General features: G+C 30.2%; 1 protein-coding gene across 1 annotated transcript in view; it reads right to left on the bottom strand.

Moving 5' to 3' along the window:
* Positions 1–15,192, bottom strand: part of LOC118189539 (adenosylhomocysteinase-like 1) — a 373,963-nt gene extending 358,771 nt beyond the window's left edge. Inside the window, exons 1-2 of the mRNA XM_035360165.2 lie at positions 14,867–15,192; positions 6,887–7,134 (exon numbers count right to left, since the gene is read on the bottom strand). Of these exons, the coding sequence (XP_035216056.1) occupies positions 6,887–7,108 (222 nt within the window). The 5' untranslated portion in view covers positions 7,109–7,134; positions 14,867–15,192. The remainder of the gene's footprint in view (positions 1–6,886; positions 7,135–14,866) is intronic.
* Positions 15,193–15,495: the final 303 nt, after the last annotated feature.

Raw genomic sequence — 15,495 nt, 5'->3', positions numbered from 1 at the left:
TACAGAGTAATTTCCTAAATATATTAATACAGTCATATCATACAGAGTACTGAATGAACACAAAGTACAAAATTAATACAGATTTCAAATCAAAATTTTTGATAAATAACAGTTTTGAGCTGTAAGTTTTTGTCAATATTTGTAATTTCAATTATGCTTAAACAGACATTGAAATAATGTTTTTAAATTTTCTACATTCAGGAGAACTAAGAATTTCACATCCAGTTAACACTTGAATATAAAATCAATTCATAAATTAAGGCATTATTTTTTTTCAAATATTAACTATTTAACGAAGTATGAAGTCACCACTGACAATCTCTATTACTTAAATTACGAATTTTCTGTCAATTCATAGAAATTAAAATTTATTGTTTTTATGGGTAGTGAAAATTGTAATCTTGCTAAAATTAACTATTCATTTTGAAATATTTTTACCTCTCCCCCCCCCAAAAAAAAAAAAAGACAGAGAAAGAAAAAAATTTTTCAAAGTGCTGATCAATTTGCAAAGGAAAAACGTGGGTGTTGCCTTTTGAAAATTTTGAAATTGTTTCACTGTAACCATGAGATATATACAGTTTTAAATTATCCCAATCTTGAGTGCATACTTTCAGTTAACATCTGAAATTCCATTTCAATTGATTCAACGGATAAACCACTAAGGGTTTATGTATATTAGGGACTTTATGACTATAAATGTATATTGACAGAGCCACCAATTTCTTATTCGTTTTTAGCAATTTGAATAATTTTAACTCGATCTTATAAACAGATTTTAGTCTTGACTCTTACTTGAGAAAAAGACAAAATGCTTTCATTTCTATTAATTATTATTAATTACGCAGAAGTTAGTTTGTTTCCCTTGAAAATTCAACTAATTTCTGGTCAATGAAGAAAATTAATTAGTTTGTTGGTTGCCTTTTTCCTTTTAACTTTTCCATTTTAATAATTCCATTTAAAATATGCTAATAAGTTAATTCAAATCATAAAATTTTAACAAAATTCAAATCATAAAATTCTAACAACTGTTTTAAAAGGAGGTAATATATTCAATAATCTGCTAGAAAATAAGGCACTTTTCCATTTTGCCGGCGCAATTCTTGCCAAGCAGACTTTATTGGCGACAACATACAATATACACAAATAAAAAATGTTAACGAATGTTAGTTCTAAGAATTTTTTATTTTAAAGGCATAAACATTTTAATGTCATTTAAAATTTTGTAAAAAGCCAATAAATAAAGATAATAAATCTGTGAAAAGACATTAATTTAAAAATTTACTATGCTTTCATGGTTCAACATCCTGATTCGCCGGTTCATATCACTTGACCCCAAGTTATCTCATCTCTCATAAACTATGTTACAAAAATCTAATTCTCTCAGTAATTATCTACATTAATTTCAAGTTAAATCTTCATTTGAAATATAAGTTTAAATGCAAGAATTATTTCAATTCCTACGAATAGCTTACTCAGAAATTATGTAAAACCACAGTGCTTTACTTCGCTAGTGCATTCTCATTAGAATTGATAAATTTAAACCTTGACTTTCCTTTTCTATATTTTTGCCTTCGGGTGAGCAGTGTGTTTGCATCCTAATTGGCTTAATTACCACGAATGGCCTTAGGGCATAAAATTCAACTATCTGGTAAAAATTCTATGTAATTGTATGCCAGTATTTAAAGAAACAATCAATATAAGAAATGGCTGCAACGTGTTTTGAAAGTGAGGTGTACAATCAATGATATTCTTTTTGGCATCAGTTGTACCATTCATTACTGGTGACTTTATTGCCTACGCCGGCAAAACGGAAAAGTACCGAAAATAAATTATATATATATATATATATTTAGGAGATAATATAATCAATTTATCAATACTGTTTAGGAAATAAATTATATATATATATATATATATATATATATATACACTGAATACACATACATATCTGTGTGTTGTATTCCAAGAGCGAAGTTTAACTGAAAAAGGAAAAAAAATCTTGGTTTTCAATTTTGATATTCAGTTCTGAAATGGCTATGTCACCAGTATTATGAAAAGAAGGGAGACAGGAAACATTCAGATTAAACTACAGGTTTAAAGGACAACTGCAAATTAAAATCAGAATTCTGCTTTACATATTTTTATGTTGCATATATGTATTATATATTAAAGAAACATCAAAATAAGTTAACCGGCAAGCACGAGCGCTAGGTCCAATGGACTTGCCCGTTTAAAGAAATGTTTCTAAAAACATCCCTATTTTTCCCAAGCGGTTGTGGTTCAGTATAGTCTCCTCCAAGGCAATCCTCTTTATGTTTCGGAAGTTTTTCACCAGAAATTTGATTCAAAGTTTTGTTTTGACGGGATCAGGTCTTTCAAATCCAGCGCGCCTATTCGCATTCTGTAACGTAGTTCATTTGAGGTAGCACAGAAAGCTGCAAATATGTCATGTAATTTATCTTATAAGGAAGAAATGTTACATTTGCCAAAATTATTAGATACCCGAACTGTTGAAGACTCCATTGAAGAAACTGATAATGAAAGTTGTAACGAATTTTTTTAGTTCTCGTGATACTGATTTAGAAATCGAGATGCATTCTGAAAATGAAAATGAGGATGACATTTATTGCTTTATTGGAAAAGACAAAACAAAAACAAAAAAAAAACAACAACAAAAAAAAAAAAAAAAAAAAAAAAAAAAAAAAAAAAAAAAAATTCAAAAGAAAAGCCTAAAGCTGATGTTAGAACTCCTACTCATAATATTATAACTAAATTGCCTGGAAACATCAGTAAGCCAAAATATGTGTAGACTCCAAATGAATCGTGGGAACTTTTACTAAATGAACAAATGTTGCTGAAAGTCGTCAGGCATACAAATATTTATATTGCATCTATTTCTGACAGCTTTCAAGGAGAGAGGGATGCTCTCACACAACTTTAATTCAAATTCGTGCTTTCATATTTTGTGACATAAGTCATCTCATGTTAATGTGCGGGATCTATAGGTAACAGACAGAACCGGCTTGGAAATTTTCTACAAAACTATGTCCAACAAACGTTTCTTTTTTTATTAAGATGTTTGTGTTTTGATGACATAGGAACTCACGTCGTCAAGAAAGAATCAGATAAACTTGCACCTATAAGAGAGTTTTTTGAAGACTTTGTGAATAACCGCCAGAAATATTACACTGTCGGTGAGCTCATAACAATTGATGAAAAACTTGAAGCTTTCCAAGGAAGATGTTCTTTCAGGCAGTATATTCCAAATAAACCTGAATAATAATTTCTGAATAGGCTGAATAATAATATAATGAATACCTAATAAATTCTTTATTAATATAATACGTTTTTCTATTCCTTTAAAAATTATTTCATAAAAAATATTATAGAAATTAAAATTAAAAATTTTAATTTTCATAATTTGCATATTTTTAAAGTTTGATCATAATATTTTGGAATAAATATAACACTTTTACCTGAAGAGTAACAGTTTTTTCTTCAAAAAACACAAGCCGGGTCCAAAGCGCTCGTGTAACTCAAAAGAGTGTGCGCGCTCCCAGGTTAAGTTGAATTAATATACTTTAAGATAAAAAAATATGAAGTAATCATTAAAATATTCACCAATAATTACCTTAAAATAACTATGATACCTTACAAAATTATGTGGGGTGTTTGCAAGTACATAGTGATTTTACTCTTATTTTTTTTCTAAAGAATACTGCTTTTTTTTCTAAAGAATACTGCTTTTTCTAAAGAATACTGTTCCAGAATACTGCTCTTCTTCAATATTCAAGTGCCACTTCTAAAAGTCAGCGCCTGGGAGAGTGACCTCCCAAGTGACCTAAGAACTTGAGTTCTATGTTCAGCCTTGTTATAGGACTTTCTGCATTTTTTAGGACTGAAATTTCTGGTATTCCTTATATTTATCATATTGAAGAACATGAGAGAAATAGTGATTTTTCACTATTGAAACCCATTATTTAATTATTTTACTCTTTTCACCAGTTTTGGACAAGTTTATGCTAAGCGAATCAGAATGCCTGATTCCGCTCATGTGATATGTGACTTATTCTAAGTATACTCTGGGATAGACATTTTGAATTTGTATATATGTATTTTGTGTTAATATTTGTTCTGCACTTATTCTGTTATTTTGTAACTCTTACTAAAATTATTTCTTTCCTGAAACATCTTCCACTGTTATAATGAAACCATGATTCTGTTTACACTACCCCCATCACGTTATCATGGACTCAGAACTTCAACTTACAGGACTGCTAGACTGTATTATGTGATGAAATTTGGTTTATTCCATATGTTGTTACTCTGATGATTACTAGAAAAATTTCCCTTTTATGTAATTATTTCTGCAAATTTGTACATTTAATGTTTTCTTCAGCATTTCTAACCTGAAATCTCGCAACGTATTAACGACTTCTCCACACCTCACGTGACAAGGTAGTCACGCCCTCTCAACATCTACAATCCTGACTTAGGTCTCACTCATGCATTCTCCTACTTTCAGCGCTCTATAGCAACTAACTCAGACAGCCGGAACAAGACTTGCAAATCCTGCAAGTTAATCAGCGGTGCATCCAGTGGTACTTGGAACTTGGTACTTGGGTGTTTGCAAGTTTCTTCATTTTCACAGCATAGTTATGAAAGATAAAGCATTCTCAAGCAGATGAACTACAGTGCAAGATTGAAGAAAACTTTCTGAAGAATCGTAGGTTATTAGTACTTTTTTTTTTTAATTTCAAATTAATGTTTGGAGAATTTGCAGCTTCTTTAGAAGGCATTTATACATGAAACCCAAAATAGAACAAGTTACATTTACAATGGAATACCTGATTTTACATCTGAGTACCTTGTCAATAAAAAAAATAAAAAAACTGTTTTGAGGGAATTAAGAAAGAGATCATTGCTTTGTACTTTCACAGAAGTATAGATATTTGTATCATTTAAAAGTGATTACAGCATATTTGCAGGTAGTAGTCTAACTGCTATGATAATCAGTGGATAACCTTTTTGAAGAAGTCCAGGCTAGAAATGCAACAGTGTGTCATACAGTGTCTCGCTGGAAATGTTGACTTTTAGAAGTGCTTTTTTAAGGGACTAAACAAATGGTAATCACATTGTGACATTTTTGAATTACAGGTCAGATTTTGTGTTACCTCTTTTGAAATTTTGCAAGAAAAATTTCAGTTTGACAGGAAATATGTGGCAAGTATTTTCATACATCACAGTATTGGGGCTTAATATCATGTACCTTTTGTTTTTGATAATGGTGTAGTACTTGACAATATACACTGCTGGTAAAGGAAGTTTGTGATTTTCTCTTCATTGAAGAACACAGCTAACAAAAACTTTTCAATCCACAGCACACTTTGAAACAGTAAGTTTCCATGATCTTAGAGCAAACACACACTCCAGTTATGGACCATTTTCTGTAAAGTCCTCTTTTTCCTAATACATGGCTGGCACCTTCTTATGAATATTAACCAACACACTGCACTCAGCCAATAAAAAATGTATGACTTCATACTAGTTGCTTACTGAAAAGTTTCACAGATGAAATACTTTTTTTAGACATTATACTCATCCTGTCACCCAACTATAGATGAACCAAAGCTCTATATACATGCACTATTGTGCATGGTCATTTTTCATTACATCATGTCATGAACCTCTTTTTCTCCCATAACATTCTGCACTATCAATGCTATATCTGAAAATGACTTGTCATTTCTCATTCTCCAGCAGGAAGATTTTTTAGTACGATGTCACATTTAATTTGACACACCAAAAAATATAAGGGATCCATGTTCAGACTCGATGATCACCTTGAGATAAGTGCAGCAGTGCCAAGTTTTTTCCAAAGCTACTTAAATGAAAATCAAATATTATAAATCCCCTTCCCCAATCCAATAGTATCAACATGTTTGTTTAGCATCCTTTAGAACTTCTGAAACCCATAGGTCATTTAGTGGTTCTCATCACTGAAAATATTGCCCTGAGTACATCATAGATGGAAACTAATATTACACGCATGAGTAGATGGAAAGAAAAATGCACAACAGCCAAGTCTTGTGCAGGATCAAACCATTATCTTTGGATTCAAACTATTGGTCAACCTCTACTAACCACTATACCATCAATGCTGCAACTGACTGCATTTTCCAAATGATCACCAAAATCAACCGATATTACATCCTGGGATTTATTTATTTTTTCCTATGAGAATACATAAAGTATTTTGAATATGTGTTGACCCTACCTCAAAATCTATCAGTGTTCCAAAGGTGTGTTTAGACAGTTATAGGTGTGTTAATAACTGTGTAAACACAGACAGTTATTGAAAATAACTGTCTAAACACACCTTTGGAACCTATTTGAATTTTTTTACAGCACACAGAGAAGAACTCGATTACCATCTGACATAAAAAATAATTCACATACAGAAAATTTATACATCTTTGTGTATAAATTGAGTATAAATATAAATACAATTTATTATTTCTTCTTCCAAAGATACTTTTGTTACTCCTTTATCAGGAATAATTAATTTGTACTAAATACATAAAAATGGCTTGAAAACATTCTTAATGGCATTTTCTTTTCTTTGCTTATTTTATTATAAGATTACAGTAGCAATTAATATATAAAATATGCATTAATCATCTCTTTTATATTCACAGGAAACCTTCCAGTCAACAGCAGGCAGTAAGAAATAATTTTAAGAGAAGTGAAACATTATTACAACAATTTTTAACAATGTATGGAATTCACATCTCTGATCTTCATACTTTTGCTCAAAGGTTACTGGAATTTAATTGTTTAAATGTAATTTAGCTAAAAAATACTAGATATTAATGGACACACTTACCGAGCCTCCCTGTGAACTTCTATAAGGTAATGAGCAACTTGTGCTCGGCTGTGGAGTTTCATTCAAAAGAACAGGAGGTACTGCCTGACACATGATGCTAGTTGCACCTTCTGCTTCAGTACTTTTCACAGACATTGTGGGGGATGATTTTTTCACAGGAGACACTTTAGGAGCTAAAAAATTTTCTCCTTCATTAGAAGCATTTTCATCTTGAATCGGCATCTCAAAGCATAACTTTCACACAAAACCTGAACAAATTTAAAGAAAGTAAAAATTAAGATATATTCAAAAATAATTTCCTTAAGAAATTTCAAATTTGATGCATAATTTTTAATTTAAGAACAGTTATATTAGAGCATGGCACCTTTTTAAAGTTTTAATTAACCAGACATTATTAAAACAAAGATTTACCGTATATACTCGCGTATAAGTCGAGATATTTTGGACAAAAAAACGACTTCAAAGTGGGGGGGGGGGGGTCGACTTATACACGGGGCCATAAAAAATTAAAAGAATCGGAAGTTAAAAAATTTCTTTATATAATGCAGTTGTTTTCTTCCTGCACTCAAATTGGACGACTTATCAAATAAGTCACTTACTTGAAGTAATTTCATGACGTAAATTATGTGACGAACTAATCACAGTTTCATACTTAACTAGTGTAAGTTTCAATTAAACCAAAGAATTTTTGGCCCCTGAACAACCGATCAATATCGAGCAATAAAAAAGTTTCGCCAACACGCCAAGAAAAGAGAAATGCAGATAGTTTTTACGTACGTATAAGTCTTTATAATATTTATTGTTCATTCATGAAATACTTTTGTTAACAGGCGTACACGTCAAAATTTAAAAAAATAGCCCACACAGTAACTGAACAGTTTTGAATATTTCTTTTAACTTTTAAAAAAGGGAAATGCAGATAGATTTTAAGTACGCGAATCTTTTCCGGAACAAATCTAGAATTTTAATTCTAGAATTCTAGAATTTCTGGAACAAATTCTAGAAGAAGGATTTTGATTTTGTTTATTTACCAAGGTATTTTTTACCGTATATTTACTTTTTTTTTTTTTCAGATGATTTTGAATAAATGTAGTACTTAAAAAAAAAAAAATTTTCGAAGTTTCTCGATCGATTTCGGAAGTGGGGGGTCGACTTATACGCGGGTTTCTTATTTTCTATGAATTTTTTATGTCGAAGTGGGGGGATCAACTTATACGTGGGTATATATGGTACTTTGCACTTACAATTTAATTTCATATCATAGGCATAAAGTAATTTTCCATTAAAAGAAATAAAACAAAGGCCACTGCATTGTAAAAAGAAGCAGGTTGGTTATCCACTTTTGCACTACATCATTCATAAACATAGAGACCAAAAGTACTCAACCAGTGATGAAGTTCCCCTAAGTTATAGTTTCAGGGAGGGATTGTGATCAACCTTTTACTTAACTGTTCAATGTTTAGTTTACGAATTTTAAAAAACTACTTTTATTCAGGTTTTGATATTTATTGACATTTTCCTCAGTGTTTGTTGTTTCAGTCACGAAACATGTTACAAAATAAATCTAACTAAATGTATATGCAATTTTCAAGTTTTGGAGACGAGGAATGGCATGAACTTCTAGCAGTAGTAAAAGAGTGCATGGGTCAAAAAAGATTGAGAACCCCTGATGTAAACAATATAATTAAATTAGTATATTCAACAATAATAAAGCTTAACAAAAGTACTTAAAAAATGAGATTTATCAAGAAGCTATATTTAAAAAATATGGGTATTTTTATTTGTATAATTTTATTGCATAGTTTTGAAGGCAAAGAAAACTTTTAATGCAATAATACTCATAATTATGAAATCAAAATGAAAACTGCTGACGAATACAGTTTTAAAAATTTTTAAAACTAAATAAAACTTAAAACTCAAAACTAAATAAACTAAATAAAAATAATTAAAACTTAAAACATAATTATAGATTCTAATTATTATGCTATATCATGTTCTTGAAATGGCATAGATAAAAAATGTCTTTTGTTATGCTTGCTTTTGTTATAAAAGCTAATTCATTCAATAATACCAGCCTTTTACCTGCAGTTACCTCTCGTTCCAAAACTTTAATTTTTTAAAAATTAAAAAAAGAAGCATTTGAACTGCCAATAAATTAATGCAAGTTCATCTAATTCCTTATGGAAAGCATAGTTTATTAACTACAAGCATATTTTCCTCCTAATTACGACACAGTTCCCTCCGCCCCCAACACACACATGCATTCAACTTCCCTACAATATAATCATGACGATTTCATATCTTTCAGCACAGTTAACTGTTTGGAAGAGATGGGCAAGTTAACCAATTTTTGGTATTGGCTATTTCGTAGTAATATTAGCATTTATCAGTATTACAGATAAAGCATAAAACTTTTAGTACTTTTTGTTCATTAATTCAGATTCATTAGATCCGGCTCTTATCACACTAAATATTAATACATGCTGACATGTAAAGATATCGTATGACCCACGATTTCTTTACATGTCAGACATGATATGACCCAAGCAAAGATTTCAACTTTCAGTCGAATCTACATGATAATGGTTTACATGAAGTATCATATAGAAGAATCTACATGATAATGGTTTACATCAAGTATCAGTGAGAAATGTCATCTTTTATGAAAACGACATTGAGTTCATTATACATATAATAATTTATAACATATGGAAAATTTCAGTAAGATAACATCTTAAACTGATTCTTCATTACTTTTAACTGGTATATGGAAGTAAACAATGTTAAAATTGTTAAATTCGTGATTTCAATACGATTTTTGGAATAATTAGGAAGTTTCCTCAATAGATGGCAGCACATGCAGGCCATTTAGATTTTGCTAAGAAATTCACCGGCACCAGAGTTTTACCAAGGCTTTGGTTTTAGAGGGTTGCTTTAAAAATAAATCAGCGTATATGATTTAATATCAGGCCTTTCCGGTGGTCGTAAAGAGAAACTAATATGCAATACTTTCGAAACTTTACTGTGAAATACTTCATATTTACGCAATTTCAAATTTAATATTAAACTTGAAATAACTGAAGAGCTCCACATCCTCAGATTTCTTTTTTATGTTTATAAAATTTTTAACGCAGTAAAAGAGCTAATGTAAAAATAAATATAAACGAACACAAATTTAGTGAATAGCAGAATTCGTTTTTTCAAATAATTAATAACAGCACATTTCTATATATTTTTCATAAATATTTTTCAAGCTTCTTTTATGATTGAATAAACGATTCTCATTTTATGTTATTTAATATGATACCAAGATATACATTTAATTCATTTATATAAAACATTACCACTTACCAACTGATAAAAAAATAACCTCTGTTAAGAATTAATTTTTAAATGCTGTGTTTTCTGCATCTAATAATATATTAGTTCAAAAAAAAGAAAGAAGGAACTATTCATTGGCAGAAAAAAGAAATTCAAATAAAAAAATAGAAAGAAGAATCAAATCTATCAAAAAAGAAATAGTTGAAAACCATTCATCAAGTGAAATTATTTAGATAAATCAACTGCCATATAAAAAATGAATGTAAAAAAAAAATACAAATGTAAACTTATAGTATCAAGCATATTAACAGGATATTATTTAATACCTGCTTCTTTCATACAAACTACTAAAATTCAACTGTCAAAGAAAATTTTGTATAAAAATTTTCAAATACTTAAACCTGCAACACACATGATATGATGTGCATTATTCCATACTCCATCTATACAAACTATTAATGAGCATCTCACAAAAATGTTAATGTTATTTGATAGCCTAGTCACCAAATAACCATTACATAATATATCATCCAACTGGAGTACTAAAATAAATGCTTTAACAAAAACTGATATTTTAACATAAAACAGCCTCAATAACCATCCATAATAAAAATTATTCACATTTTAATAAATATGCATTTTTGCAGTTAAATGTCATTCTTGGCTCTATGACTTTCAGAGCATAGGCCAGGTAAATGGCTAGGGGCCCATACGTTATCACTCTGCAGTAAGACATTGCTCAAAAGATCTCTTCTCAAAAGGAATCATTCATGATATACGATATACACAGAATAACATCTTATTTATACACAGGCTATGACGTCATTAGTTATCAGAGATTCTCTCGTTTAATGTTATCATTCCTTGATGTTATCAAAATAGCCCTGAACAAATGTGATCACATTAAGCAGCACCTGCTATAGTCAGCTTCATCATCTGTCTACAAAACATCCATATCCCAAATTCAGTGATATTCTCATTTTTATTTAAAATACTAATATTGTAAATATTTAAGCACATTAATTACTTAGGTTATAAAGATATAAAATTTTATCAAAATATAACATATAATAATATAGTTTCAAATAGGCAGTAAACCTCCAGTTGGCAAAATTTGGCTCATAGTAAGAAAGATATATAAACAGCACCCACATGATATGGCATACCTACAACACAGCAAATACACTTATGATAATCGCCCTAACATGGCACTCATACAGCATAATTCACTCTAACATGGTTCAATCAAGGAACAAGGAAACTGTGATTATGATGTATCCCTAGCAGTACAGCAAATATCTGGACATCATAACATAATTACAACAATAAACTGAGCTTGACATCCTTAAACATATAATATGTAACAATTTAAAAAAAAGTATAACTTTTCTCCCATCATTCTGAGGTTGAACTAACCAGAGGGACTTCACTCTTCTTCCTCCACGGCTTGAACTTAAAATCTGTCACCACTGGTAAAAAAAACAAATGATCGTGCAGTTGACTTCTGGAAGTCCCATGGCATAAGAATGCAAACCACTCTGAGCTACAGTTTAACAGAACAGTCTGACCTTTTTCTCATACACTTGCAGAAGCGTAGCTAGGGTTTTCAGTGCCCGGGAACAACTGAAGATTTTGCGCCCCTTTCTCTGTGCCAAGAACGGAAAACATTTCATTCTAAAATTTCGTAACATCAATTTGACGCCCCCTAAATTCTGTGCCCGGGGACAGATGTCCCTCCTTGCCCCACCCTAGCTACGCCACTGTACACTTGTCTATAATTGTATTGCATTTAGGTTTAAGTAGACTATTAGAAGTAAATAGTAATAGATGTTTAAAAAAAATGATTTTTATGTCGGGCAGAAAAGCTTTAAAAACCTTTACTAATAATGATATAACTACACAAAAATCTGCTACAGAAATCCCCATCTAATTTTTTCAATGTAGTAAAAGCTACAGAAATATACATAAAACTATATATATTTTATATTCTCTTAAAGGATTTAGATGTATCTTAAAGGTGCATGCCTGGTTACATGTTTTGTTTGACCTTATGGAAATCAGGCCCTGGTAATAAGCATATAAGTTGCATCTTTAATTAAATGATGAAGTTCAGTCATTGGAATGAAAAAAGAATGTCCTCACTAAAAGAGATTATAGGCTTCTTTAAAGAATTTACAACTATGAATTATATTAAAATTATTTTTACTAAATGCCTAAAACAGAGGTTCTCAACCTGAGAAGAATTTCATCACAGAAACTCCCTCTAGTATGCATGTATACACACATACAAGCGTGTTCAAACATGGGTATATAAATTTACCAATCGTATTCAGAAATGTATGTATGCATGTGTGTGTATACACACAAGAAAGGCTGGCACTAGAATTAGAGCAATCTATGCAGGGTCACCGAGTGGCAGGACTTAGGGTGGCATAATTTCCAAGGCAAGGATGTTACACTGGGCGGCAAAATGTCTAGTGCACATTACATGCACATATATGCATATATATTTATATGGCCTTATTAAATTATACATATTTTTGTTGCATTTCTTTTAAACTTATTTCCTCGAATTTCATTAGAGATATATTTCTTATTAAATGAATTTAGTTCTCAATTTGCAGTGAGGCAAAAATATAAAACATCTTCATTAAAAATTATAAAATATAGAAAAACATAAAACACTGCACACATACATACATGCATGCATACACATTTCTGAATCCAGTTCCAACAACAGAAAGAACCAAATATACTAACTGATTGTTTAATTTGCAGCACTGTTAAGTATCATGTAGTATTTATAATTGATTCCTTAAGTTAGCACAACTCTAAACTAACACATCCTAATATTTGAACCATTTTATATAATTAACCTGATTCTCTAAAAAATACTTTATTTTTTTAATAATTACATATACTATGTATATATAATTAAAATGTTGCAAATTGGTATGAATTAAACAGATTAAAAGCTATTTCATCCCACTTTATAACAAAACTGAGCTCTTACAAACATAAATTTGTAAACTAACAGTAAAAATATAGTAAACATGAGTTTACTAATTTTTACCATTTACTATTTTACTGCAGCAAAATAATAAATGACAACACACATTTCTCAGTTGCCTCAATGCAATTAAAGTCATTTTGAAAAGTCTGGGTAACTAGTTCTGCCAATATCCTAGACTGTTTAAAAGTAAACTGAATGAGAACTTAGATACATACCAAAAATAATAATTGCTTGAAGAAATATTTCTTCCTATTTTATAAATATATAAAATATGATTAATAAATTTAATTTTCTTTACTGGAAACAATTTTTAAATATTCAAATTTTTCACGATTCATTTTTACTCTAAAAATTTCAATATTCGTAACTGCATATTTTTCATCTTTGGCATCTCCTCCTTACAATAAACTGCATTCTTGGGAACAATAAACTGCATTATCTTTACCAAATTAGAAAACTAAATTTAATACTGGGATCAACTTGCATAACATTCTTTGACAAGATTTCATCCATTGCAATAATTTTGTTAGTTATAAATGTGCTGATGCTTTTAAGCTATGCAGGCACTTCAACACAGTGTTGCATAAATTGTGTTTCTATTCTCTGTATGCCTGTTGTTCCTCTATATTATTAAATATTTTATTACCTAGCTCATTAGTGCTTGATGATGCACTAAGTTACACAGACAGAATCTAACTTACTGAAACTAAGTTGCTGTCCGATTTCCATCACATTATTAGTGATTTCAGCAAAATGAGTTTCAAAACTAATCATTTGCACGAGGTAATATGATCTTTCCTTACTACCTTCATATTGCTTGGCTATTAATCCATACCATGCTCCTGCCTATCATTTAACAAAGCATTTCTAATAGTGTAGCTGTTTCAAAATTTTATTAAAAAGCAGATGCATTTTCTTCACCTACGAAAACTGTCAGATCTCCAGAATAAATGGACTGAGCTTAAGAATATACACAAACAATGGGAAACTCCACCCAACAATTTAATATTTAAAAGATCTCATAATTTTAAAACCCCATAAAAATAGGGGGAAATAAAGCAGATTAAAGCACATAAAAAGAAAATAATGATCATGTATGTATTAAAAATAATGTTTTGCACTAATTTTTATTTTGCTCAGCTAAAATTTAATTTGTTTTGAAAATTTCAATCATACCAGTGAAATCAGACAGATCAAAGCCCGGTCATGCAAGGTATTGCAATGCTAATCACACAATACTAGTTCACTTTAAATTACAAAATGGGTTCTGAAAATTTTTAAAAAAGCATTATTATAAAAATTTATAAAATGTTATTAGTTTCTATTTATTGTTTCAAACTGTGCGGATATCTGCTGATATAATGATTCAACTAAAATCCTCATGGAATAAATGCATGATTATATGACATCAGTAAATATAACAGCTAAGTTTCTGGAGAAATAATAGAATCATTATATGACAAACATTACCACTAATTCAATAATTTCTATAGATTTGTTAAACAGTATATTACAGGAATTAAGTTTACATAATCATAATCTCAGGTTTCTTCAATCAGAACTGGACAGACCCACCAAATAATTTACAATTACTAAACTAAATAAAAATATTTCTATATTACTAATAAAAAATATAAAATACTCACACAAAACGTAAAAAAAATTCGTGGAGAGACAAAAGATAAAATCTGTCGTACTAGAATTAACTTCTGCAAACTAAGACGAGAAAATAAACTTCCCAACAGGTAGCAATTACAATTAATAATTTAGGTAAACAAATTTGAAAAGATGAATCACCACAGTAAAGACTTGGCAAATTAATTTTACAAAAGTTTGGGATTTCAAACAAGCTCTTGAAAATAAACTGCGTGAATTCTTAGCAGCAAATAGTACATCAGAAACTGTAAAAATATTATTCTACCGTAAGTAAACACTCCAATGACAGGGAGCTAGGACAAACAGAAAACAAAATTGCGCGAGACAGACAGACAGACAGATGTCTTGTTTTGCACCCGCTAAGTCTTTCTGCACCGATAGGCGAAAAATCAAGCATAGGTGCGAAGGAAAGGTATATAGAAAGGGGGGCAATTTCGTATTTGAGGAGAATAAAATACGAGTTCAAAAGGCCAGGAAGAAAAGATGGGACAAAATAAAATTTAAAATAAATGGCCCAAAAACAATAGAAGAAATAAAAAAGGGCCTATAGAAAGAAAAGGAAAAGAAGTAGAAAATATCCTAAAATACGATTGTGTCCACGAGTGTAGATAAATGGAGA

The sequence above is a fragment of the Stegodyphus dumicola genome, chromosome 7 (assembly GCF_044657685.1).
Source record: "Stegodyphus dumicola isolate Sdum_Otavi_A_Nest chromosome 7, ASM4465768v1".
Classification (NCBI taxonomy): Eukaryota; Metazoa; Arthropoda; class Arachnida; order Araneae; family Eresidae; genus Stegodyphus; species Stegodyphus dumicola.
This window is presented reverse-complemented; position numbering and strand designations above follow the sequence as displayed.